This window comes from Pararge aegeria, chromosome 24, assembly GCF_905163445.1.
Source record: "Pararge aegeria chromosome 24, ilParAegt1.1, whole genome shotgun sequence".
NCBI lineage: Eukaryota > Metazoa > Arthropoda > Insecta > Lepidoptera > Nymphalidae > Pararge > Pararge aegeria.
Genome location: NC_053203.1, coordinates 1019253 through 1045940, shown reverse-complemented (window position 1 = coordinate 1045940; position 26688 = coordinate 1019253). Strand labels below are relative to the sequence as shown.

At 37.5% G+C, this 26688-nt stretch overlaps 1 protein-coding gene across 1 annotated transcript; it reads right to left on the bottom strand.

The window, feature by feature from the left end:
• LOC120634515 (protein boule-like) lies at positions 1-26660 on the bottom strand. The gene is made up of 4 exons (XM_039905189.1): positions 25950-26660; positions 3170-3232; positions 2610-2763; positions 1-624 (listed from the first exon to the last, which is right to left on the bottom strand). The coding sequence occupies exons 1-4, from the start codon at positions 26316-26318 to the stop codon at positions 476-478; spliced, it is 735 nt and encodes a 244-aa protein (XP_039761123.1). The 5' UTR covers positions 26319-26660; the 3' UTR covers positions 1-475.
• Positions 26661-26688: the final 28 nt, after the last annotated feature.

Genomic DNA, 26688 nt, shown 5'->3' with positions numbered 1-26688 from the left:
AAGTCTTAAATTAATAGATACTTATTAGAATAACAATTAAAATTAGAAAGTAAATACCTTAAATTAACTGAAATCGAACTTTTTAGTCGAAGTTGCAGTGATTCGGATTTATCAGTCAGTCAGTTATTAACTCGAAACTTGAGACATGTCAACGCTTATTTGTTAATAAGGTCTACTTTAAATGAAAGAAAATAATAAGCGAGACATAACACTGTGAACAGTCTCTATAATATAAAGGGGCCTTTGCTGTGCATTTACAAATAGTGCAATTTAAATTACCATGACAGCTACGTACATTGTTTCAGTATATAACTAAAACAATGTAAATCGGGCTTAAAGTAAATTGGTGTTGACGCTGTAATTCACATCAACTTGCCCAGTATTAATACCACAGATCAGTGTAAGCAAGCCTCAAGTTCGAAGTGTAACATAACTAGACAAATGTAAACCAGCTTTACCACTGAGTGATTGGATGCTAATAAATGAAAGCTGGGTGCAAGGGCGGCGCTGGGATCCGCGGCTGCTTGTCCAGCGGGGCACAGCAAGATGGCTCGCAACACGCCGTGCTGTACGGAGCGGGCAGCAGCGCATACTGGGTCGGGGGTGCGTATATTGTTGGTGTTGCTGGAAGAAGATTAAAAATGATTCATCATCATCTACCCATTACGGTCAACTGCAGAACACGGGTCTCCCTCTCTGAATGCGAAGGTTTTACGCCGTTACGCTGGCCAAGTGCGGATGGTAACACGACTTTGAGAACAATATGGGGAACTCTCATGCATCCTTACGATATGTTCCTTTATTCCACATAACACCGGAAAGTTAGAAGTGCGTGCTGGTGATGTCTAACGATGTTAGGCACCGTCGAGAGTTACGACAGCGATTCGGCGGATCGTACAGCTTAGGGACTTGTAAACTGACACTTGATAGACGAAGAAAATATAAATTCGGTGTTTTTTAAGAAAAACCATACGAAAAGTGAAAATTATGATAATACAAATACATGGGGAAAGAACCATAGTTAGGTTATATGAGTTGGCTAGTTAAAATCGATTTGTGAAAGGTTTCGAATCTTTTTTGATTAGGCTTCATTTATTTAGGCATTCCCTTGCCCGTCGTTAACACTAGTAATCGTCTTAATCGGATGCGTAGTGATTTAAGTCATTATAGTCGTCTTCGGCGCCGCTTAAGTTACAAAATCTACTCGCCGGATCGTAAAGTTACGGGGACTAGTAAACTGACGGATGAAAAATATATTACTTCGGTTTTTGAAGTAAAACTTCATTCACACAGTCACTCAGATATTTTTTCTGACGGAAGTAACGCTTACGTCAGACGTCTGTGTAGTTAATCATAAAAGTTTTACTTCAGTCGTAAAGGTAACACGCACACACTTTTTTTTTATAAAACCTTAAATGTATACAAGGTATGCCTTCACCTTTGTTTGTGAAAACGGTTACTACAAAACTTATACGAGTACCTATTTTTCCCTAACTTTTGTGTTATTATTGTGTCATTTTGCACGTTTCATGCAATTGTATTATACCATTGACGGGTTTCAAAGTTGCGTTACCTCGTACTATTTCCTCGTTTGCAACTAGGTCGCATCGTCCTCGAGTTTGGAACATTGTCATTGCGTATTGCAATTGTTACTATGTTCCATTTACTTTCGTTTACATTTATTATGCTCATGAAACAATGTGTCAGCTGTTAGAAATGTGCCTAGGTTTTCTGACACAGTACATAGAGTTTTATTCACACTTTCATGTTTATTTCTAAATCATTTTTAACGTTTTTCTCTTTGACCAGCAAAACATAAGTTCTAACACCATCTTTTACAAAACAATGACCACCACCAACTTTGAGATGCCTTACTATAGGTACGACCCGGCGTCAGTTCTTAAAAATAGCAGTGCATTGCTCTACTGGGATCGAACGATTATCACTGACAGGTATATTACAGCTAATAGACCTGATATAGTCCTAGTCGATCGATCAGTGCGCCGTGCAATGATTGTTGACATTACTATTCCACATGATGATAATCTGGTGAAAGCTGAAAATAAAAAGTATCAAGTATCAAAATACTTGGACCTTGCTCACGAGATTACCGCCATGTGGAGTGTTAAATCGACCGGTATTTTCCGATCGTCGTTTCAGTCAATGGTCTTCACGCGAAAAGCCTCGACCAACATCTTAAGAAGCATTCACTTGGTTGTTGGATCAAGGGTCGGATACAGAAGGCAGTGTCCTTGAAACGGCACGTATCGTAAGGAGGCTCCTCGCTCTCGAGCCATGACCGTCGGTTGCTTGGGCATTCAAAAGCCCCGCAAGCGGAGGGTGGATGTATTATCTTATAATAAATTTTTAACAGTGTTTTCTTTTTTTTCAAGCATTGTTAAGAATTCAATAAAATAAAAATCAAAATCAATAAATCATAGAACTATAATAATAATCATTCATTCAGGCTAAAAATAATGGATATAAAAATTAAATGAATGCCCGAACCTGTACGAAAAAACCTGTGAGGGTAGGTCCGTCCTGATGTTACAAAGGGTGTGTAAGTAAATAAATAAGTAAGTAATTTATTTATGTATGGCTATACTCACTGTCAAACGGTAGAGGGTAGACAGCGTAAGGTGGCGGTGGTATCTCGCAGGGTGCGCACGTGAGTTGGGGCGCGAGGGGCGGGCAGATCAGCTGGTAGCATAGCGGGGCCTGAAGGGGCGCTGCCTCCGAGGCCAGCACAGGTATTTGGCTGATCTGTAAAGAACATCATCGTTATGACCCGTGCACCTCCCAGCACAAATGTCCAGTGGGTAGGACAGGAGACACATGATTTTAATTTTATATGTGATTGCAAGGCTGTATGTGATTTCCGTCAGTAAAAACTATGCCAGTGGTTTCCTCAAACTCGATTAGGTTTTCGGTTTTACAGATAAGTCTCAGAGACAGTACCTAATATTTCACTAAAGCATGTGAAGTATTATTTCGGTATTCATTTACACGTTGTTTATTACGCTCATGTCGGACTTCTACTACTTCACGCGCTCTTCCGTTGTCCGTATAGTAGATGACACGGATTCTTGTGGATATCTAGTTTGGTAACGTGAGACCAGCACACCGCCATTTACAGAGACTATCTTACCATGTAATACACTTTTCTCACCTGCTTTCTTACTGCTTGTGCAACTCGCAGACGGCCCAGAGGCGAAAACATCACTCCGCCACTCTGAAAGGAGAGAAAAATATCATCAAATTTCGGTAACAGCATCATATACCACCATAACCACGGCGGCCCAGTGTGGATTGCCGGACTGCACACGCCTTTGAGAACATTACGGAACTCTCAGGCATGCAGGTTTCCTCACGATGTTTTCCTTCACCGTTCAAGCCAGCGATATTTTAGTAATTAAAACGCACATAACTTAGAAAAGTTAGAGACGCGTGCTGGGTTTCGAACTCGGTCCCTATGTGCACGAAGCCGAAGCTCTCACCACGTGGTTAAAACCGCTTCCAAGAATTTCGCTATGTATACGTGAAATATAACAAAGTTATCACAAGGTATAGTGTATGTACAGTAGTTATTTGCGTTTTTAGTTATTGCTTTACCCGGGATACAATGCATCCTGTATACTATATGCAATATCTTGGCAAGATCGATTTAACTGCTAAACCGTGTAGACATTCTTTGATGTGAAACGTCTATATGTTAGGGTAAACATGATTGTTGGCGTGGGGACGCATCGCATTCACAACGCATACGCATACTTAGTTGATTTGTCGCGATTTAGAATTTTTTTTGAATTTTCGTATTTCATATTTCGTATTTAATAATAAAAATAAATATCAATTATGTTATAAACAGTCATTATTAACAGACTTACAAAAATGAGAGATTATCATTTCGGTTGTCTTTTTTTATTGCGGAACATATTTGTGATCTTTTCATTATGCAATATCTGATCCCTGTCGTAATCTGTTCTTTTATGCATATAACTTATACAATTCATTACGATGTTTCACATCTGGCTCACACATTTTTTTGTTTTTAAGTATGCCGAAACACCATTTTCTAAATCCAGAATTCTCTATACTAGGGCATCCCCCATAAAAGTACCTGTAACTAATAAGTGATTTTTTCACGGGGGGTGTCCAAAATCCCCCTTTGTAACTAGTCTTTTATATCATGCACGCAACTTAAGACGTGTGCACACAAGCGCGTACATGTGTTCAGTTGTACCGTGCCACTTCGCTCCACTCCACTCCACTCCACTCCACACAACAAAGCCCGAAAGCCGAGAAAGTGGCACTCGGCCTCCTTTGTGCGGCGCGATTCTTTTCGCGCCTTTGAGGGCGGCCATTGTTTCACTAATCTTTACTATTCTTACACTTGTTCGCCATTTTGTACAGCTGGTTCTAATAGTTTTTTTTTTATAGTATTTATTGACGGACCGAGCCGAGTGCACCACTTGATAGCATCGCCATCAGGTGGAGCAATCGCAATCGCAACACTTCACAGGACATGCAAGGAGTACGTCCAGAAACATGCCGTCCTGTATCCATCAATTTGACGCGTAGGCGTTAACCCTAATCACAATAAAGCCATTACTGGCCCTCTACAGAGCACGGATCTCCGCCCACAATGAGAAGGGGTTCAGGCCGCAGTCCACCACGCTGGCCCAGTGCGGATTGGTGGACTCCCCACACTTTTGAGAACATTATGTAGAACTTTTGGAGGCATGGAGGCTTTCTCACGATGTTTTCCTTCGTCGTGTAGCTAGACTTCACTTTCAAGAGGCCGAGTTCGAATCCCAGCCTCTCACTATTTCTAAGTTGTATGCATTACAAGTAATTAAAATTTATGCATTACAAAAAGAACACGAAAGCGGGTAGTCAGATTCTGCCCGTGACATCCAACTTGACATCTCGTACCTACGCAGTGCCGTCTTGACCACGATCCATGCAACTGAGTCGAAATATCGATAAATCTAAAACTACTATCATGGTATGTGGCCGTTGAACTATGTTTAAGAAATGTTGATTAACCACTACAATCTTAGTTTAAAATCTTTAACATTAGGCATTATCACTACGCCTCCGGTTTATGAACACAGGATGTCACTTTGTAGGACATATTTCTATCATGACCTGCGAAGTTTTGCTGTGAAGTGTTTAACCCATTACCGACACTATACTAAATCCCGAGAGCTTAACAAAGAGCCCAAGAAATAGTCCTGATGGTATGAACACAAAGAAATTTAATCGAAACAATTTATTTAAGCCTACATGAGTACAATCGGTACGTTAAGGTAAATTTTCCGTGGTAGAAAAACCACTTAATGTTACTGTATTGAATACACGAACGCTTTCAGGTCGAAGCGATTGTGAGCTTTATTACTATTTTATTGTTTGGTAAAATATTAAAGGCATTGTTGATAGTTTTTTTGTGTGTGAAAAAGTAATTTACTTCACTCAAATGCTTCTTGGAGAACAATACGACCTCCTCTAATTCATGACTTCTCACTTGAGGTTTAGTCAAACACAATTTTCCTAGATGAGTATCCTGCACCCAAAAAGACAAAGTCACTGCTAATCAGTGGCGTGCACTTCATATATGTACAAAAGCTCTGCCTACCCAAAAAAAATTATATAATTCATAAATGCGAAGGATTTTTCTATTTTATGACATCTTCCTTAGCATACCCAGGACAAAACCCCTGTGGATGCCACTGCTGCTAAAACAGTACAGTTAATGATTGAACTCTGAAAAGTCAGTGGTACGTGCCGGGGCTCGAACTCGGTTTCCAGGAAAGGAAAACCGAAGGCTTACCCACTAGGCTATTACATTCGGACGGACAGAGAGCAAAGTGAACTATACATAATACACTTTTTAGGTGCTTGATAAAAGTTTAAAGGGTCTCGGATAACGATTTCCGTTCGCTACAAAGGGGAAGGATTGGGGATTGTGGAAATGGGAAATTTCTCGAACACTTTGTGTAAAGCTTTTCTACATTGCTGATGAAGTTTTCAATTGCTGTTTTTTTAAGCACATACATAGGTTAGCACTTTGCTGATATCATGACTAGTGGTAAGTTCTACTACCACCATCTCATGCGATCACCAACACGTCTGCCCAGCGTGGTAAATAAGGGCAACCCTCCCGATGGGAAAGGCCTTTAGTCCAGCAGTGGACTGTTATCAACCTATTACCGGCCCACTGCAGAGCACGGGTCTCCTCCCACTAAGAGTAGGGGTTAAGGCCGTAGTCCACCACGCTGGCCTAGTGCGGATTGGTGGACTCCACACACCCTTTCAAACATAATGGAGAACTCACAGGCACGCAGGTTTCCTCACGATGTTTTCCTTCACCTTTGAGGCAAGTGATATGCAAATTAAAACGCACATAACTTGGAAAAGTGGGAGGTTCGTGCTGGGATTCGAATTCAGCCCCCCCCTCCCGAAGGTGAAGTCGAAGTCTTACCTCTAACGAAACTTGATAATCATCATCATCATGATTATCAATCCATTTGATCCACTACTCTACAAGACAACACAACTATCAAAACTGGATAATATCCAGATATCAACTAGGAACATTGCGGCAACAAGAAACTTAGTATGTAGTTAAAAGTTAAGATATTCTATTAAGATCTCGACAAAGTTTACCATATTCCTTAAGTGTCACAGGAGACGACTTAGAAGATAACTTCAGACTATAATATTTCCGAGAAAATATTAGAATGCTCGGAGTGAAAAGCGACTTTGGCGTGAATACTTAGGTGTAGGTTGTTAGTATCGATTTGAAAATTATAACCAGGGAGATACAGACGAAGGTTAGCTATTTGTGATGCCTCGATGATCCAATCTAAAAAGATGTAATTAAAGGTTTGCCTCGAATTTTCAACAAGTTTAAAGTGTAGTATAATTGAAGTTTTGTAATTTACATGTTACATACTAACTGACAGGAGCAGTGATGGGTAGGATTTCACCTAATTTTCAGGACAGTCTAGCTTCCCACCTTTAACTTCTCTAAGTTATGTGCGTTTTAAGCAATTAAAATATCACTTGCTTCAACGGTGAAGGAAGTCATCGTGACGAAATCTGCATGCCAGAGAGTTCTCCATAATGTTCTTAAAGGTAAAGTCCACCAATCCGTACTGAGCGTGGTGGACTACTAACTGCCTTAACCCCTTCTCATTGTGGAAGGAGACCCGTGTAGTACGCCGGTAGTTGCTATGATGACTATGACACTAGCTGAACGACCTGATTGATATGAATAGCTGATTATTGCAGAAACTCCTCGAAATATAGCTTGCACCTTAGAGATGGACAACGGATACTTTTTGTTCCGGAAAATCAATAGGTTTCCGTTTTTTGGGGGAGTAAAAAATATCCTTTGTAACTTATGCACAGCTTCACAGCTGATATTGGCGAGATTTCGTATCCTGAACGTTTTCTTTGGCATTTTTTACCTAAACGTGGATAAAGTCAAGGATAACAGCTAGTAGAGATATCATATAATGTTACTAAAATAAAGTTCTTCAAAGCGTTTAAAAGCGTTTAAAAATATTATTCTTGACCATTTTTCTGAATAAATGGTTATCTTGTACATTAAATAAAGTTTTCGAGACATGAAAAAGATACCATTAGGACAAGAGTTTTTCTTTGTTATTTATTCAAATCTAGGGATAAAATAAAAGTAACTAAAATCATCTGTCACGTTACTGATGATTTCAGATATGTTAATTTCCCAAGACTTACTTCAAACAGAGTGAAAATGGAAAGTAAACGAAGCGGAAATTAAAGGTCGCGTTTTATTTAGCAACGTTCTGAAATCGAATCCGGTGATGCCACGCTCTTAACGTTTACTTGGCGATTTTTTACACTTTCCCTCTTTGCATTCGTTAGTAAAATGTACCCCAGTTTTCCGCAGAAAGATTCCCTCTGTGCCCTCATTTACTAGTATTTATGTCGTAAGTAAATTAAGCTGGAAAAAAACTCTTTATGTTACTCAATAACAATGCAAATTAATCCTCTAAGAAATATCCGCCAGCGAGCGCCAAGTCTTTGATTAAGAGTAACCTTTGACCTTCGACCTTTTTCGAATGCCGGGTCTATTTGACCTGCAATGCTGTCTTAAATAGAACTGGCTTGGAGGCTTTTGGGCATAAGTATAATAGAGATTTCGTTCAAACTTCGAAGTTAAAAATTTCATTATTAAAATAGGACCATTCAATACGTTTGAAGGTGAAAAGATAGTAACCAAAAAATGTCAGGGCTGGAGTTACGATACAAAAGAGTTTAATAAAATTATGAATTTAATTATAAAAATTGAAAATTACAGAAATTATTTAAATTGATTAAAATGACAATAAGTAATAGCATAGGCGACATGCATACCAAATTTCGAAGCTGTCTGCCCGCGTCTTAGCTCGTATTAATCGTAATCAATTGTCAAGGGAACTATTTAAGGAGTCGAGATAGCTAGCCTATGTTCTTTTCCATATCAAAGGCTACGTGCATGCTCAATTTCATTCAAATCCGTTCAGCCGTTTTTGCGTGATTGAGTAACAAACATCGCAACTTTCACATTTATAATATAAAGTAGGATAAGATTAGGCGGCCGAAATCATAGGAAGCGGGAAGCTAGTAAAAAAATTCAAATTCAAATTTAAAATCAGAATGAATTAAATAGAAAAAAAAATTCAAATAGGCTTCCTGTTGAAGCGATGATAGCCTAATGGTTTTGGCTTTGGCTTCACTTTCGGGGAGCCGAGTTCAGATACCATAAGTTATGTCAAGGAAAACTGCATGCCTTAAAGTTCTCCATAATTTTCGTGGAGTGTGGTGTCCACCGATCCACACTTTACCAGCGTGGTTGACTATGGCCTTAACCCTTCTCATCGTGGGAGACCCGTGCCCTGTAGTGGGCCGGCTGATGATTAAGATGATGATGATGATTATATAGTAAATGACCTCCCATTCCTACCCTCAGGGGCGACTCCAAATGCAATGTACAGCTCCTTTTTCAATACCTTTAATAGACTGTTTCATTCTATATTTACTAGTAAGTCGGTTGTGATTACTGATACATTAAATTTTAGTGAGTGGGCGACAGTTGAACTTCATAAAAATAGGCAAAAGCTGTACGAATTGTATGCTGAACGTCAATTTAACACTGGTGATAAGTTTGGGGATTATGTTAAATTGTTTTCCAAGAATTTTAAACGCGCTTGCCACTTAGAAAAGACGCGATACATCAAAAATAAAATTAAAAATAGCAGCAATGCAATCAAAACTACTTGGAACATAATTAATGAGGAGACGGGAAGAGTAACACCACGAAATATTAACTTTAAACTTAATGTAGATAATAAAGCCTTAACAACAGATTTCGAGGTGGCTACTGCTTTTGAAACCTTCTTTACCAACATTCCCGTCTCCACAACAGAATCATTAAACTCTTCACCAGATATGGCTCTCTCTCTATTAAAGGAAAATGTGCCTGAGTGTAACCATTCTTTTAAATTCATGCATGTTAGTGGCTCTGACGTTATTAAAGCCTTTAAATTATTAATTAATAAAAAAACAAATGATCTGTGGGGCATTTCCGTACACGTTGTCAAATCATTAATTGATATTGTTGCACCCGATTTAGCCTTAATATTTAATAATTGTATAGATTGTGGTGTGTTTCCTGACTTAATGAAACTTAGTAAAATAGTTCCATTGTTTAAATCGGGTAGTACTTCTGACCCCACTAACTTTAGACCAGTATCCGTACTACCCACTTTCAGTAAAATCTTTGAAAAACTCATTTTAAATCAATTACTTTACCATTTTCATAAGTATAATTTACTTCATATTAAGCAATTTGGTTTCACACGGGGTCGCTCAACAATCGACGCAGGTGTTGAGCTAATACAAAACATATTTGAAGCCTGGGAGGAGTCACGTGATGCACTTGGTGTGTTCTGTGACTTATCTAAGGCGTTTGATTGTGTTCAACACGAAACGTTAGTTAGGAAACTACACCACTATGGAATTCAGGGTGTAGCTCTAGACTTAATGAGTAACTATCTACGCGATAGAATTCAGAAAGTCGACGTGAATGGAAAACGGTCTAATGGATCAGTTATGAAAATAGGTGTCCCACAGGGGTCTATATTAGGACCATTTCTGTTCCTTATTTACATTAATGACCTTCCTTACCTTGCCAAGGATAAACACGGGGTAGTTCTGTTTGCCGATGATACATCACTGACTTTTAAAATAAATCGACGTGAACTAGCTTTTGACGACGTAAACAACTCTCTCGCTAAAGTGGTACAGTGGTTTGAAGCTAACAATTTGGTTCTTAACGGAAAAAAAACCAAGTGTATAAAATTCACTTTACCTAATGTTAAACACGTGAAAACCACTGTACTACTTAATAATGAGGAACTGAAACTGGAGGATACGACAGTTTTTCTAGGAATAACGTTAGATTCTAAACTTCAATGGGGCCCTCATGTAAATAATTTATCGAGCAGGCTTAGTTCTGCTGCCTATGCGGTAAAGAAGATACGCCATATGACCGACGTAGAAACTGCTAGACTGGTATATTTTAGTTACTTTCACAGCATTATGTCATATGGAATTTTACTTTGGGGTAATGCTGCTGATATTAGCACTATTTTCGTGCTGCAGAAGAGGGCTGTTCGTTCTATCTACAAAATGGGTCCGAGAGAGTCATTGAGAGATAAATTTAAAGATTTTTAAAATAATGACAGTGTATAGTCAGTACATATTTGAAAATTTAATGTACGTCCATAAAAACATTTCTAAATTTAAGAAAAAATGTGACTGCAATAATTTAAACATTAGAAGTAAGAATAAACTTACAGTGCAGTATACTAGGTTACATAAAATTCATAATTCGTTTAAAGGAAATTGCATACAATTCTACAATAAACTACCAATTGACATCTTGGAGATGTCTCTTAAAAAGTTCAAAGTTTGTATTAAACGTAAGCTTATAGAAAAGTCCTATTATAGTATAAAGGACTACGTAAACGATAAAAAAGCTTGGGTGTAAATTATTGCTCTAACCAGGTTGCTCTTCTAATAATTTAAAATGACATTGTGAGATGGCGATAACAAAAAAAAAAAAAAAAAACACCCGGCTAAGTTTGTTGTGGGCTTCTTCTTAGACCGGGACGCGTTTGGAACCCTCGTAGCTTTAGTTTTAAGTTTACGAATGTGGTTATCGCCATCATCTCACTACCGTGTAATTTTTATGTACGCATCAAAAGTGCCACCTGTGGGCCTACTTGAATAAAGATATTTTTGACTTTGACTTTTGACTTTATAACTATTCAGTTTTATAAAAGGTTTCCGAGAAGGTAAATTGGTTTGAATTGAGCACGTACATTGAGCTTCGGTCGAGCATGTTTGAGCGTTAACAATGTATGCAGGACGCTTCAATCAAGCATTCATCTATTTGCCGCACGCTGTATGCGATTTTTTTCAACTGACTAGAACTAGTTTATGAATTTATATAATGTATTTTTAAACAATTTCTATTAATATTATTGTGTTTGTTTTTCGTTATCGCCCCTATTAAGCAACCAATAAAATTGATTTTAGGCATAGAGTTAGTTGAAAGAGCGGCTAGTTAAATAGCCTAAGAAGTAATAGCAAAACCCAGGATTGTTTACACAAGCGTTCTTAGACAGTGAACTGTTCTGTGTTCATAATATTTTTACTCTTGCAGATTTAAACTGTTTTTGTGTTGCTGAACGCGTCAACCATTATTACCACCCTATCAAAACTAGAAGTTCCAGTGTGATACCGCATATAATTACCGATTAGGGGTATATAATATTTTATTTATTTATTCACTTTATTGCAGAACCAATAAAAAACGTCTTACAAAGGCGGGCTTAATGTTGAAGCATTTTCTACCAGCCAACTTTCAGACGTGCGAGAAAAACGAGTGAATGTGTGGGTTAAAACTTAAGAAAGTAATAAAAAATATATTAATAGCCTTTGCACCCTAGCACTAATTACTATTACTGTTTTGCTTGTGTTTTTCCTATTGTGCTTTATATATATGTTTATATAACACACATTTACAATATATTAATATATGTATGATATACATATTTGTATAAACAATTTATAGACGGCTGATTGGCGCCGTGAGCAGCGACGCTGCTTTCTGAGTCAAAGGCCGACAAATAAACACCCAGATACTGAAAAACATTCATGCTCATCACACAAACATTTTCCAGTAGTGGGAATCGAACTCACGGCCTTGGGTTCAGAAAACAGGGTCGCTGCAAACTGCGCCAATCGGCTGTCAAATTGTGAAGTGGTTATTGTCGAAGTATATTTATATTTATTTATAGATATTATTTAATATAATAATATTAATAAGTTTTCTTAGATGATAAGTAGCCTATGATACTTAGCTGCTTATTTAGGGCATAAAGGCAGGTTTATATAATTAGTAAGAATAAATATCATTTTTACCTTAAATAATTAAGTATTAAGAAAATGGCTTAATATAAGGCATTGTTTAAATACTTTTAAACTCGACTAATATATTGACATAGGCAAGACCTTAATCACGCACATCAAATGTTTGGTTGAGATTCCTGAAATACGGAATAATTATAATTAAATTACGTCGCAATGCAAATACTTGCGGTTTGGAGCGTGCAGGATACCGAACGAGAATGTAATCTTGTAAATTAATCTGGCGTATGGAAAGTAGGTATTTATTAAAATGGGTAGACAATGAATCCTAAAAGTAAGCCCGGTACCTTTTTGGAATGCATAATCGCAAGGTGAGATTGCATTCAAGGGTTAACTTGGTAGTGAAAAAAAAAAAAAAAGAAAGATTCTAAAGACCACATTAGTGACTATCAAGAAGACTACCAAGTTAATATAATTTTTAGGGTTTTGTACGCAAAACAGGACTCCGTTACTAATCTACGCTGTCTGTCCGTGTGTTTGTCAGTACGACCGTTCGCATCACTAGGCTGTATCTCTCACAGTTATAGTTACACTTATAATTTTAACAGATGATGTATTTCTGTAGCCACCATAACAAAGAAAAAAACCGTGTGCGTCTCGCCCACCAGAATAACTTAAACTATTTAATATTTCCTAGAAACGTCTGTTCGGCATCCGGCTGGCGCTGTGAGTTAGAGTGAGAGAGGAGGAGCCTACTGTCGCCATATGCGAGAGAGAAAGGGAAGCCGGACAGACTGGCACCGTAACGCGTTACGTAACGAAGCGGTCTACCCTCCCATTAGAAGTTATCACTTCAAAAATACTAAAAAAACCAAATAAAATAATTATTGAAGGGTGCTACCATTTAACAGACAAGATTTTTTAGCAGTTTCATAGACAATGATACAGAACCCTGCGAGCGAGCGCAAGTCCGACTCGCACAGTTTTTATTTTATTTAATCATATTTTTTCAAAATTATCTTGTTTAAAGCTCTAGCGCATTGGGTGGGAGCTCGACTTAACTTTCCGAGGGCCGAGTTCGAATCCCGGCTCACACCTCGAACTTTTTTAAGTTATGTGCGTTTTAAGCAATTTAAATATCACTTGCTTCAACGGTGAAGGAAAATATCGTGAGAAAACCTACATCAGGTATGAGTTCTCCATAATTTTCCCAAATGTGTGTGAAGTCAACCAATCCTTGCTGGGCCCTTGGTGGACTAAAACTATAACCCCTTCTCATAGTGGGAGGAGACCCGTGAACTATAGTGGGTCATAAAGTCATAAAGAACGATGAGTAACATAGGCCACTTTTTATCCCAGGAAAATAAATGGTTCCCACGGGATTTGATAAAAAAACCGTAATAAAGCGGACGAAGAATGCGGGTAACTGCTAGTATATTAACATAAAAAAAAATGAAATGCGGAACTGGTGAAATGGTATATCCCGTTGCAGTAGAGAGCCCTCGTGCGCCGTAACGCCTCCGCCATTTTAAATCGGAAACTGAAAAACGACAATTCTGGTGCGGTTTTCGCGCGCTGTGCTATATTTCAAAGGTCAATTATAACATTTATAGCTGTAACCTTTAGAGATCACAGGTGCGGTTTGGTCAGAATATCGCATTCATTTTATAGCACCTACCTAAATAAACGTTTGGTTATTATTTAGAATTATTTGAATATCATAATATGATATTCAAAAAAAATTCCATTCATTAACAGTTAGGCTTACTTTTTTAACACTTTTGAAACGTCAAATATGTATGTTTGCAGTGTTTCTAACAGCGGTTACGTTAATGTTCAAATTTATCATTATCGCTTCAACAGATTGACGTCCACCGTTGTTAACCACCCTCCTATGCCCAGAAGTGGAGGTAAAATTTTTGTAGGGAGTTCCAAAATCAGTGATGCTGTGATATGGCTCCCAGCGACTCGTATCATCGCGTTACTCCACCTCGTTGGGGCAGACCAAAGCTGCGTTTACCGGTGCGGGGTTCCAGCAAGAATCACGAAAAAAGTCTGCTCGAACGAAAGGTCTTGCGACGAGTGTTTGGTGCTATGCAGGATGCTATAGGAACTTTTTAAAGAACCAAATGTCGTCACGACTATTAAACTGTTAAGAACGCAATGGGCAGGGCATGTGCAACGCATGGCAGGCACGAGAGCCCCAAAGAGGTTGATGGAGGGCACTTTGGAGGGGCGTAGAAGCCGAGGTTGAGAAGGATATGAGGGTTCTGGGAGTTCGGAGCTGGAAAGAAGAAGCTTGTGACCGCCTCAAATGGAGAAATATGCTTGACCAAGCCAAGGGCGACCCAGGGCTGTAGAGCTTTGATGATGATGATGGTTCCAGCACCTTGGTTCTCACATCTAAGTGTAATTACTATTATTATTATCAACTAAGCAAATATTATTACGGCTGCCATGACATATAAGACTTCTCCCGAACGGACTATCAGACAGCCAATATTCTCTCAAATTTTAAATTTTGAGAGAATATTCCTTGAGCACCCTAGAGCTGTACAAAGTAAGGATTCTTTGAAATTTTACCCCTGGCTACAGTTCTTACAGTCCTACTTAGTGGGGCGTAGATGTGACCCAGGTTGATGAAAGCCGATCGTGTTACACTAACCATCAGGTGTGCCATCTCTTGGTCCATCAATTATTACCTCAAAAAACATTAAGGCGATGATCATTGTAATCAATACACCTAAGGTATACCAGATAGGGTACATATAAAAGCCCTACTAAAAGAATCGCTAAATGGTTAACAAGAGTTAGAAACTCGAAAGCAAAAAGTGCCAGCCATATAGAATTCCTTCCCGTTTGTAACATTACATACTCGTTTAACGCGCGTGGAGACAAAGGAATTTCGTAATGAAAAAAATGCTTTTAAATTAAATTTTTCGTATCGCTACAATGTGTATCACTTTGTAGGCATATTGTAGGAGTGTACATACTAACAGTTTAGTAGTTTGAATACTATGGCAGTCCGAATATATCTAATAGTAACAAAATAGAACCATACCTACTTTAATATACCTTATAAAACATAGATAAGTACGGGCGAACGCTAATTTCGTTGTTGACGATAATCGGTAAAGGAAGATTCGAAATGCATTCGCATGCATAATTTTTAACATTTTTTATTGAAGTATAACTTCTTTAGGCTAGGGAGTAACTCAGATATTTTTCTAACGGAAGTAACGATTACGTCACACGTCTGTGTAGTTTCCGCTATTTAAATATAATAATTTGGATTGGTCGTAAGTATATGTCATATAATATTCCACTATTCTTGCCTTAGACGCCAGCTAGTGACAAATATCATAATCAATTATATTTATTACTTTTGTAATAGATAAATTATTAATAAATTTTCTGACGATTGCGACATTCTACAATATTCGATGACAAAGTTATATTGTCATGTGCTGAAGTTTAAATTTTCTACTCTCAATTATTCTATTCAACAAATAAAAATATTTATGAAATGTGAAAGTTATATTAATGAATTTTAAATAGAATATACCTAAAATGAAATAGTGAATATTAAATGAAAGTGCGGTGTACCAGGAACATTTTACTATTTCTTCAATAAATAATACTAAAAGTTTTGCTTCAATCGCACGTAAGGTCTACACGCACACACTTTTTTTAGTCCTAGCACTGAAGTCCTCATAAAGCTGGCAGCACTTTATATATAAGTATTGTGAAGGTTTTGCTGTCGTCCTCTGAGAAGACTTGTCTGAATCTCCAATCAAATTCATCAGTTTTACATGAAATTTATTACACATACATTAAAGTTTTCTCAGCAAACTCCAAATAATGAATTTTAAAGGCAACATTTTGCTATTTGTGGTTACAATATTCATTATTGCAATTTTCTTAAAGATCTTAATATTTACATACAAAATTGTAGCTTATGACCTCGACAAATTGTCGAGTAGTTTCCGAGACTATTTGTAATAACTTTTTAATAGAAAATTGATAAGAGGGATTCAAGAAGAAGTTTTATATGTAGTTAATTGTTTATTATAGAAATTCAAAGATTTGTAATGAAAACATATTTTTGTGCGCTTTCATTGCAAACTCTGGCTATACCTTACAAGATAAGTGGATAAAGTTAACGTACTACGGAATTGTATTAATAATCACTGCTAACTGTCCCAGATACTAATCTGGGACAGTTAGCAGTGATTATTAACCCACCGCGGCTTCGCATGGATACGATGTTAGATAGTAATCTAACATCGTATCCATGCGAAGCCGCGGTGGGTCGCTAGTATAATATAATTGAAAGGGTTTTTTTAATCCTGAACCCGATCTTTATGAAGATATTTATTGGGTAAGCACCCAAGTAGATACCTCTAGAAACATATAAAAGAACCCTGCCCGTCTATCCGTCTTTTCAACTCGTATAATTTCACAGGTGAATGCATTCTTTCACATCTTTTACCCGTCTCTATAAATTCGATTCAAAGAGCTTGTCAGTGAGATGATATCAACTTAGAGTGCCGGAAGTTACGGGTTTTTGTTTTTATTTAACAGCATTTTAGCCCTCGACTGTTATCTTTACTAGTGGTAAATAAGATGGCAGTGGGCCATCTGTAACTTATTTGGCAGTAATATTAAGCGACTAGCGCTCCCTCGCGACTTCATCCGCGTATAAGTCAACCTTAAAAGATAAACATATGTCGCAGACTTTTTTAAGAACTTTTAAAGGGAAACAATTTTCATACATGATTTTATGAAAACTTTTATGCAGCCTCGATAGATGAGAAATCAAACGCTGAAAGAGTTTTTCAAATCGGATAGAAGCAAAGTAACGCCACTTTGCAGAAATCCATGTTATTTTGAAAATTAAGTTTGATTTGGTATATAAAACGAAAAGCAGGAGAATCTGTATGGTGTAATGTATAATTTCTTCAATCCTTATACTCCACACCAAGCAGATCTTCGGCAATGTACCCTCTACGCACGTTTCGCTCTGAAAGCGGAGCATCCTCAGGAAATGTTGACTTATTAATTGTTAAGTTAACTTATTTATTGTAAAGTCAACATCTCCAGAGGATGCTCCGTTTTCGGAGCGAAACGTGCGTTTATTATTATATGGTAACTGGTAAACCATAAACAGAACAACACTTTGCATGCCATAAACAAGTCCTACTTAATAATATTATTATTATTGAGGTTTGTCCGCGTTGTAATGGTTTTTTTACAAATCCCGTGCGAAAAATTAGTTTTTCCGGGATAAAAAGTAACCTATGTTACCCTCCATCCTCTCAACTAACTCTATGTCAAAAATCACGTTGCTTAATTAGGGCGTAAAGGAAGGACAAACAAACAAACATTTATTATTTATAATATTAGTAAGGATTTATCAGCAAAGGATTCCTTTCAAGGTACACAACGCTAATTGGAAAGTGGAATGTTAACAATTTTCCAGATGGAAAAGTCAGCAAATGAAAACGCCGTAATCGCGTAACCTTTGTGTCACGGCATGCGTATGATTTCTTTGCATGAATCCGCCGCCGACACGTTAATTATTCCCTTTGTATGTATTGTAGGGGGATTTACCTTCGCTCTCCGTTTATTGGAGCTATCAAAATTATAAACCTTTTGAATATTTGAGTACGTTTTTATTTTTACGTTTACCTTTTTACGTCACAATAAAACGTCACGTCAACGTTTTATTTAATCAATCAATCAAATCTTTATTCAGTATACGCTATAGTTACAGCCAGCGGTGTGCATAGAGAGTATGCGGTCAGTGGCGTGCACTTCATACAAACGCAAAAGCACTGCCTACCCTAAAATTGATATATAACTCGTATAGGAGGAGAATTTTTGCCGTTTTATGCTATTTTCCTGGTGTATGTAACCCCAGTAAGAAACGCACCTGTATGCAGATGATATAAAATGAAGAAAATCTCGAGTACGAGTTATAAAACACTCAAGGATAGGCATTGTAAGAGTTATAAAAGGCCTACCCTTAATCATAATAAAGATCTGTTATGTTGGAGAATAAGGATTAAAGAATAAATAACTCCTGATTTTCGCGGAGTATAGCAAATTAAGCTTAATTTTCATAATATATCATGGAATTCCGCAAAGTAACGCCTGCTTCTATCCAAGTCCCTTAACATTCGTATTTAAGTTCTGCCAGTGATCCCGAATGTGTTGAAGCATCAAACTTTGCGGGGAACTTTGCCAGTCTTTGTTAAGTTTTAGCTAAGTTATGGGTCCTTGAGTGTCTTTGGCTCGTTTATTTTTACCAACGATGAAAGGGAGATGGTAAGGCTTTTGTTTGTCTGTGCGTTTGTCTATCGCATTTTTCCTTAAAATCTCAGGACGATTTAAATGCGGTTATTTTGTAATAATAAAGTAACACTTATGTTGAGGTTTTTAAAGGCTATAAGAGTTTACTGCTTTACACTTGCCATTGTTTTTTATTCTAACTATGATACCGTTCTAAAAAAAAACTACTACTATTTTCTTTATTCACTAAAAGTTAGTGCTTGTCAGCAATCTCGCTTGGCAGTAAGTGATGATGCAGTCTACTGTGGCAGTGGGCATACATTAGCCATATCAATCCTTTCACCGGAACCCTATCATCGTGCGTCGGTTTCAACGTGGCATCCTACCGGAACACCATAACAGTAGTTTTCTAACCTAAATTAATGGAAATAGAGCTACAGAGTTATCAAACGATTCCTGGCATAAAAGAAGGCAAATAACTTAGCCCGGTATTATTTTTGTTATCACCGTACAAGGCTGTATCTTATTAGCTATCTAGTTAGAACAATTAATTCGTAGCCGTTTAACCTATTTGTTTAATATACTTTAAGCTATTTATTAAATCATTATCAGATCAACTCGTTACCGACCCACGACAGTTTTTATACTATGAGAAAAGTTGAGACCGTAGCCCACCACGCTAGCCCAGTGATAAGGAATCGCAGGCTTGCAGGTTTCTTCACCATGTTTTTCGTCACAGACATAACTTAGAAATGATATGGGTACTAGCCGAGATTCGAACTCGGCCCTTCTAGGCTATCACCGCTGCTTTATTTAATATGACTACTAATTAATAGATTTAAAAAAAAATATATATATATGTTTATTTCCTTGCAAAGCGTAGGCTAAGTCCGGGGCGAATCACTATCCTAATTAAAAACATAAATATTTTATAGGTATAAAATAATAAGGGAAAGTAATAGATGGATACGAGTCCCGGGTAAAAACCGGGATAGGTCTAAATATAGCATGACTTCCACTCACAGGGAAATAATGCCGAATCAATAAAATCCGGTTTGACTTTCAGCCAAGACCAATTTCAGCAAATCGGTCAACTGCTCTTCAAGTAAAAGTACTTAGGTATTTAATGCTCTCTTCCAAAAAACATATATCTATATCACTTCTCGTGCTCCAAATTTTTCTTTAATGTTATGTGTGCTTACACATAACATTAAAGAAAAATTTGGAGCACTAAAATAGCTTTTTATAACCTTGTACATAATGTAAACAAAAATCAGATTAGAAAATAAAGATTTTTAAGTGGTTATTAGGTGTTTTTGTGATTTAAAAAGACTGTAATAAACGCGGAGTAAGATCCCGGGCAACATGATATATAATAAGTAAATAAACCAGGAAACATGACTACATTGAATACGAAAACTATAATTCAAGAAGTAAAAATAATTTGTTATAGAAGTGATAAACAAACAATCTGTAATCAATCGAGTTTAAAACGGCTTTCTGCACTCATTGTTAACCCTTAAAGCTCTTGTTTATGCTAGTTGTAAGCGGAATAAAACAGTTTTTATGCGCTCGGGCATAAAATATAATTGTTAACGTGCAATTTCTGTAGGGCCAGTTACATTTACCATAAATAATTAATTGAAATTTTATCATTTAAAGTGTCATTACATGTCGGTAGTCAATCATAGTGTGAATGCCTCATTGGTTAGCATGTTTAGCTACGGATCCCGAGGTCTTGGGTTCTATTTTCGGTCGGGTCTAAAATTTTAAGCTATTGGGTTTTCCTGTTGCGAATTGTAGGTACCAGCCCCAGAAAACACTTCATGAGAAACAAATGAATTTTGTACTCAAATATTTGATGCCACTGGAAACCACAAGGGGTGTATGTAAAAACCTCTGTCAGATTAGTATGACCACCTGATGTCATTGACATTGACAAGAGAGTCAAGGGCTTATTTGTATTCAATAAAAAATAATAGTTTAAAAAAACTAAAAAAAACGCGCTTTTATAGAAAGTCCAAATAAAAATAATATGCGTGCAGTTCGCGCACTCGCTCTATCTCTCATACTCTCATGCGAAGGAGACTGGTGAATTCTGTCGAATCTAATCAGGACAATCGGATATTTTAATCAATTTATTGCATTGGCATCGGTTGTTGCCAGGTGTGCAAAGTTTGGATGAAATACGTTAAACGGACGTATTTCATCAAGTGGGTCAAAATCGCGCTCGAAGGAGTCGGTTACAAACATACATGTGATATAAATATAAAGCGTGTAAAAACCTAGGGAGCCGAGGTCCGAGTCCTCGCAGGAGGCACCTTCGGGTCGACGTCTCCCACCTTCCCCCCCCCCGATGTCGTCGAGCCCTGGGGCTCTTCTCAAGGCAAGCTCTCGCGCTCTCCCCACTCCCCCGGTGAACCCCTCATGTGGTTATCGGCAAGTGCCCATCCGAAAAAGAAAGAAAAGAACCTAGGGAACTCTAAAAAGAGACAATACGAAAATAAATTCGCGGAATCCATTTAAATTGAGCGTACCAAACATTTTTATAAAATTTTTTGCTCTGTGAGATACCGTTTGGGTAGCTTTGCCGTATATAGGACAAAAAGTTGAATTTCACGTGAAATACATTTTCACAGATGAAAAGCGACAGATATCGCAGTGCACCGGTTTTATATCAGAGTATACTTTTAGGTTTTTTTTTTGCTTTTCAGGTTTAAACACCTTTCATTTACAGTCTCCAGACTGTAAAGAAGTATTACGAATATCAACATCAATAGCCTATAAAAGTCCACTAATGGACACACAGACAAAGAAATATAGCAACAAACACACTTTGACATTTATAATATTAGTAAACATAGCCTTTCTCGGTATATGGCCTATCCAACACAAAAAAGATTTTTCCAATTCAAAACAGCAGTTCCTGAGATCAGCGCGTTCAACCAAACAAACTCACCATCATCATCATGTCAACCAATGGACGTTCCCTGCTGGGCATAGGTCTTGTGCCGCTGTACCCAAGCGGACCGTGACAGCAAACTCTTCAGCTTTTTAATATCAGCATAGAAGTATAGATAAAAGCAAATTTCAGTTTCTTTTCTTAAAAAAAAAGCTGAATGACGCTAGTTACGACTTACGAGCATTGAAGGGAAATTCAAAAACTCTGAAATGTCGTGAAAAAGACGTTTTCTGGGACGTGGAGCATTCGCCTCGAGAGCCACTCGAGTTATTTTGAACGTATTTTATTTAAACGCGAAAATACTTGGGAGTGCCGTCTTTTCACGGAAGTACTGGAAAGGGTCACTTATTTTTCTATTTAAACACTATCTCGGTGTTGGAAAAATATAATGCATTCATAAAGTCCATATTGACTTGGTTTCTCAAGTAGACCAATTAAATATCATTGTTTTAACGGTGAAGGAAAATATTGTGATGAAACCTGCATGCCTGAGAGTTCACCATAATGGTCTCAAGAGCGCATGTCTACCAATCCGCACTTGTTCAGCGTGGTAGACAAAGACCTAAAAAAAGCCTTTTGAATTTTTTAATTTAATAATGGGTCGATGATGACGATACTCTTCGGATTTAGGATCGGTAGTCGATACTGTGGTCATTAAATACTTTCAAATTAAAATGAGTCTGATGCAAAGCAATATTATAGACGGCCGACTGGCGCAGTGGGCAGCGGCCCTGCTTTCTGAGTCCAAGGCCGTGGGTTCGATTCCCACAACTGGAAAATATTCGTGTGATGAGCAATAAGTGTTTTTCAGTGTCTGGGTGTTTATATGTATTTTCTAAGTATTTATGTATATAATTCATAAAAATATTCATCAGTCATCTTAGTACCCATAACACAAGCTACGCTTACTTTGGGGCTAGGTGGCGATGTGTGTATTGTCATAGTATATTTATTCATTATTTATTTAATTCTTTATTTTAAAAGATACCCAAATTGTCAGAATTAGGAAATACAGAACTCGGAAGGGCGTTCTAAACCCCAGCAGAAAATACCAAAATAATACGTTTGGTATATCAATGTCAAAAATCAAGCGGATCGGTTGCTTGGTTAGGGCATAAATGAAGGAAAACCAAACACACATAAATTCAAAATTCATTTATTTCAAGTAGGCCTAATATAAGCACTTTTGAAACGTCAAGTCTGTCTGTGTGTAGTGACTCTACCATATTACATATGATGATATTAGTAAGGCAATAAGAATTATGCCACGTTGCAAAACTAACGTAAGAAGCATTCAATATCGATGGCAAAGTCTCAGGCATCGGCTAGTATGTGAATTACTGATAGTTTCAACACAACAATCTCGCCATCAGCGAAGTTATCATAGATAAGAAAATAAAGATTAGATAGCCCATGTTAAGAGTAAGTAACTAGGTAGGTGGGTAAACATTTAAGTTCAATGCCATTCTCTAATATATTAGAATTTATCAAAGGATTCCAATATTAATGAAAATAACTTCTAAAATACTCATCTTACTAGGGTATTAAATTAGTTTTATACATTGGTTTTATCACAGACGGCCGATGTGTGCAGTGGGCAGCGACCCCGCTTTCCGAACCCAAGGCTATGGTTTCGATTCCCACAACTGGAAAATGTTTTCTTTCATGAAAATGAATGTTCTTTCAGTGTCTGGGTGGATGGATACTCTTCGGATTTAGGATCTGTAGTCGATACTGTGCTCATTAAATACTTTCAAATTAAAATGAGTCTGATGCAAAGCAATATTATAGACGGCCGACTGGCGCAGTGGGCAGCGAACCTGCTTTCTGAGTCCAAGGCCGTGGGTTCGATTCCCACAACTGGGAAATGTTTGTGTGATGAGCAATAAGTGTTTTTCAGTGTCTGGGTGTTTATATGTATTTTCTAAGTATTTATGTATATATTATTCATAAAAGTACCCCTAACACAAGCTACGCTTACTTTGGGGCTAGATGGCGATGTGTGTGTTGTGGTAGTATATTTATTTATATCAACAATTTCACGTGGAAACCTCTTGCGGGGCAGTCGTTAGGGACTGTCTGTAGAAGTGGAACCTATATCTATGTACATGGTTTACAAAAGCTCTTGAAAAGCTTTCGGTGACAATGACGCGAGTTCCGTGATGTTTGTATTTCTATTGCGTATAGAACGTTAAAGTTAAAACTTCTCTAACTTCAATGAAATTGACTTATAAGCTGTCGCTTAATTAGACCATCGGCTAGTAATTAAGTAATTCTAGCATTCTAGTTTTAAGTAGATACCACATCTAGCCTTAACCAAACGGCATATCATCTATACTAATGTAAATATTTAGAGTAAGTACCTGCTGGGCCTTTTTTTATATCTTTTTTTTTTAATTTGGTTTAATTATTTTAATGGCGGCTGTTGCCTGCGGCTTTGTACGCAGTTTTATTGTATTTGATGAATCCTGCGGGAACAGTACAATTTGCCGGGATAAAAAGCAGCTTATGTTGTAATCCAGGGTATGATGTATCTCCATTCCAAAATTCAGTCTAATTGATTAATTGGTTTATACGTGAAAGATTAACAAACATCCATTCACCCTTACAAACTTTCGAATTTATAGTATTAGTCTGAGATGGTTACAACAAAAAAAACCCTGGCTAAGTTTGTTGTGGGCTTCTTCTTAGAACTGGCCGCGTTTGAAACCCTCGTAGCTTTAGTTTTAAGTTTACGAATACGGTCATCGCCATTGTCTCACTACCGTGTACACATTTCTCATGTAATGTAAGATTCAAAAGTGCCATCTTTATGCCTAATTGAATAAAAATATTTTGGCTTTGACTTTGACTTATAGTTGGAAATAGAAAGTAGGATACTTAGATTTTTCACTTATTTTATGTTTGCCTGCATGTTTAATTGTTGATGAAATTAATGTCATGAATCAAATTTAATGCCACTAATTTCTTGACGTAAATCTGACTTTACATATCCTACTTCCTACTTATGTACAAATCTTACTTCCAAGTTGTATTATGTGAAATTTTAATTGAACCGATTGGGGTCAAATTTGTTACAGAAATAGATGGTATATAGCACATATGGACATATTTTTTATCCCGGGAAATAAGAGAGTTCCCGCGGGAATCAGCTGGTATTACAATAATTGTTTATTTTCAGTTTTTTAGTCCTTAAATCACGCAGCAACGGAGCAACAGATATTTATTTCCCATACAAACTTTAATCTGCTATTCTACCCAAATATCCCGACCCACAGCGTCACATCACCCGCCCGCGTTATAATTTCCTTAGTATTCTTGTAAATACCTATAAATCGAATTGAAAAACTAAAAATTTGCTTGACCGATTTTGATGAAATATGTTGGGCACGGTTGAGTGGTCCTTTGATGGTTTAGGTCTACAATGAGCCCTGTAGTTGGCACTGCGTTAGATTCCGGGATATATTTTCATGGCAGGTCATCTACTGCTAGTATCACTCTTAAAACAAAAGAAGATTTCGGTATCTTAATATAACTATTCCTGTAAAATAGATTCTTCAAAAATTCAAAAATCCGATTTAATTTAGATATGATGACCATAATCTTCATCAAATTAGTAGTACTTGCTAAGTTCCATTCCAGTTACAAAGATAGTTCAAATAAGACCGAACAATTTTTAGGTTTGCAAATGGCTGTGCTGTTAAATATGGTAAAGTTAGTCAGTAACTCCTTACGGAGCCAGTAAACAAATGTAAAGTTTTCCTTACCACGATCTGACTACGTCATCAGACCCCGGTCATCATATCTTACTAAAAAAGCAAATAAAATACAGATACAGAAAAAAAATTATAGTTCCCACGATGAAGATAATATGATGGGTCATAATATCCTCAGATCGACTCGCTACATCTCCACTGGCATGAGTTTCCAAACCAGTTTATTATCATCATCAGTTCCAGCTTTCCATCGACAAAACGCTATTGATATTAAATCAATTTGCAAACTATGATGACCTCAATAAATAAAAAGACATTACCAAATTTAATCCTCGTGTTTCTGTGTCGACTGTTAAAATTAATAAAGACAAAGAGATTATACTCATGTTCTTGTAAAACTGTTAAAAACTAGTGGCCGATTAAATGTGAGCATAGAATAATGGGCGGATTTAAGTTAATAATGAGAACAAAGGATTTTCGGTATGAGAATGCAAATGATGAAAGTTTCTGACCTGCTTTACTATCAGTCTGGCGACTCGGGGGCTGGCGAAAGTGACGAATCCATAGCACTTGGAGACGCCGGCTCTATCGTAGATCACTCTGGCAGCTGTGACATTTGCAAACCCTGAGAAAAACTTCCACAAGTCTTCATCCGTAGTTGTCAGAGAGAATCCTCCGACGAAAATTCTATTGTGAATGACTGTCCCGAATTTAGGAGCGTCTGAAGGTGGCAGGGTGTCATCCGTGTCTTCTTCCGGTGAGTTCAGGAGTGCTTTCAGCTTCTCATGTGGATCAGAGATCTTTCTATTGTTCGCGGTGCTTTCCTCGACCATGTGAGCGCAGCTCGCGGAATCGTTCCGTATATAACGTTTCACCTCCATTATTTAACAGTTTAATAACAACTTTAACTTATAACATGTTCCCTTGTTTACTACACTAAAAAATAACTAGTGACAACTAAACGGGCAGTAATCCTCGCGAAAAACCAACGTGCACTGTCTCCGAAACCGTATCGATTTGCCGTCGTACTTATAGCTACGTTTTTGTGCGTTGCGCCGTCCGGTCCTATAACATGACTGACTTTTTCCAGCTCATTGTAATAATGAGTTAAGATTTATAACGAGGTAGGAAGAGATAAGGTTGTGTGGACACAGATTTCTACTGATACGCACTAAAAATAGTGTTTGAGCTATTGTAGAACGCTATTTTTAATAGGCGAGGAAACTGGGTCATCAATCTCGCTTCACTCGG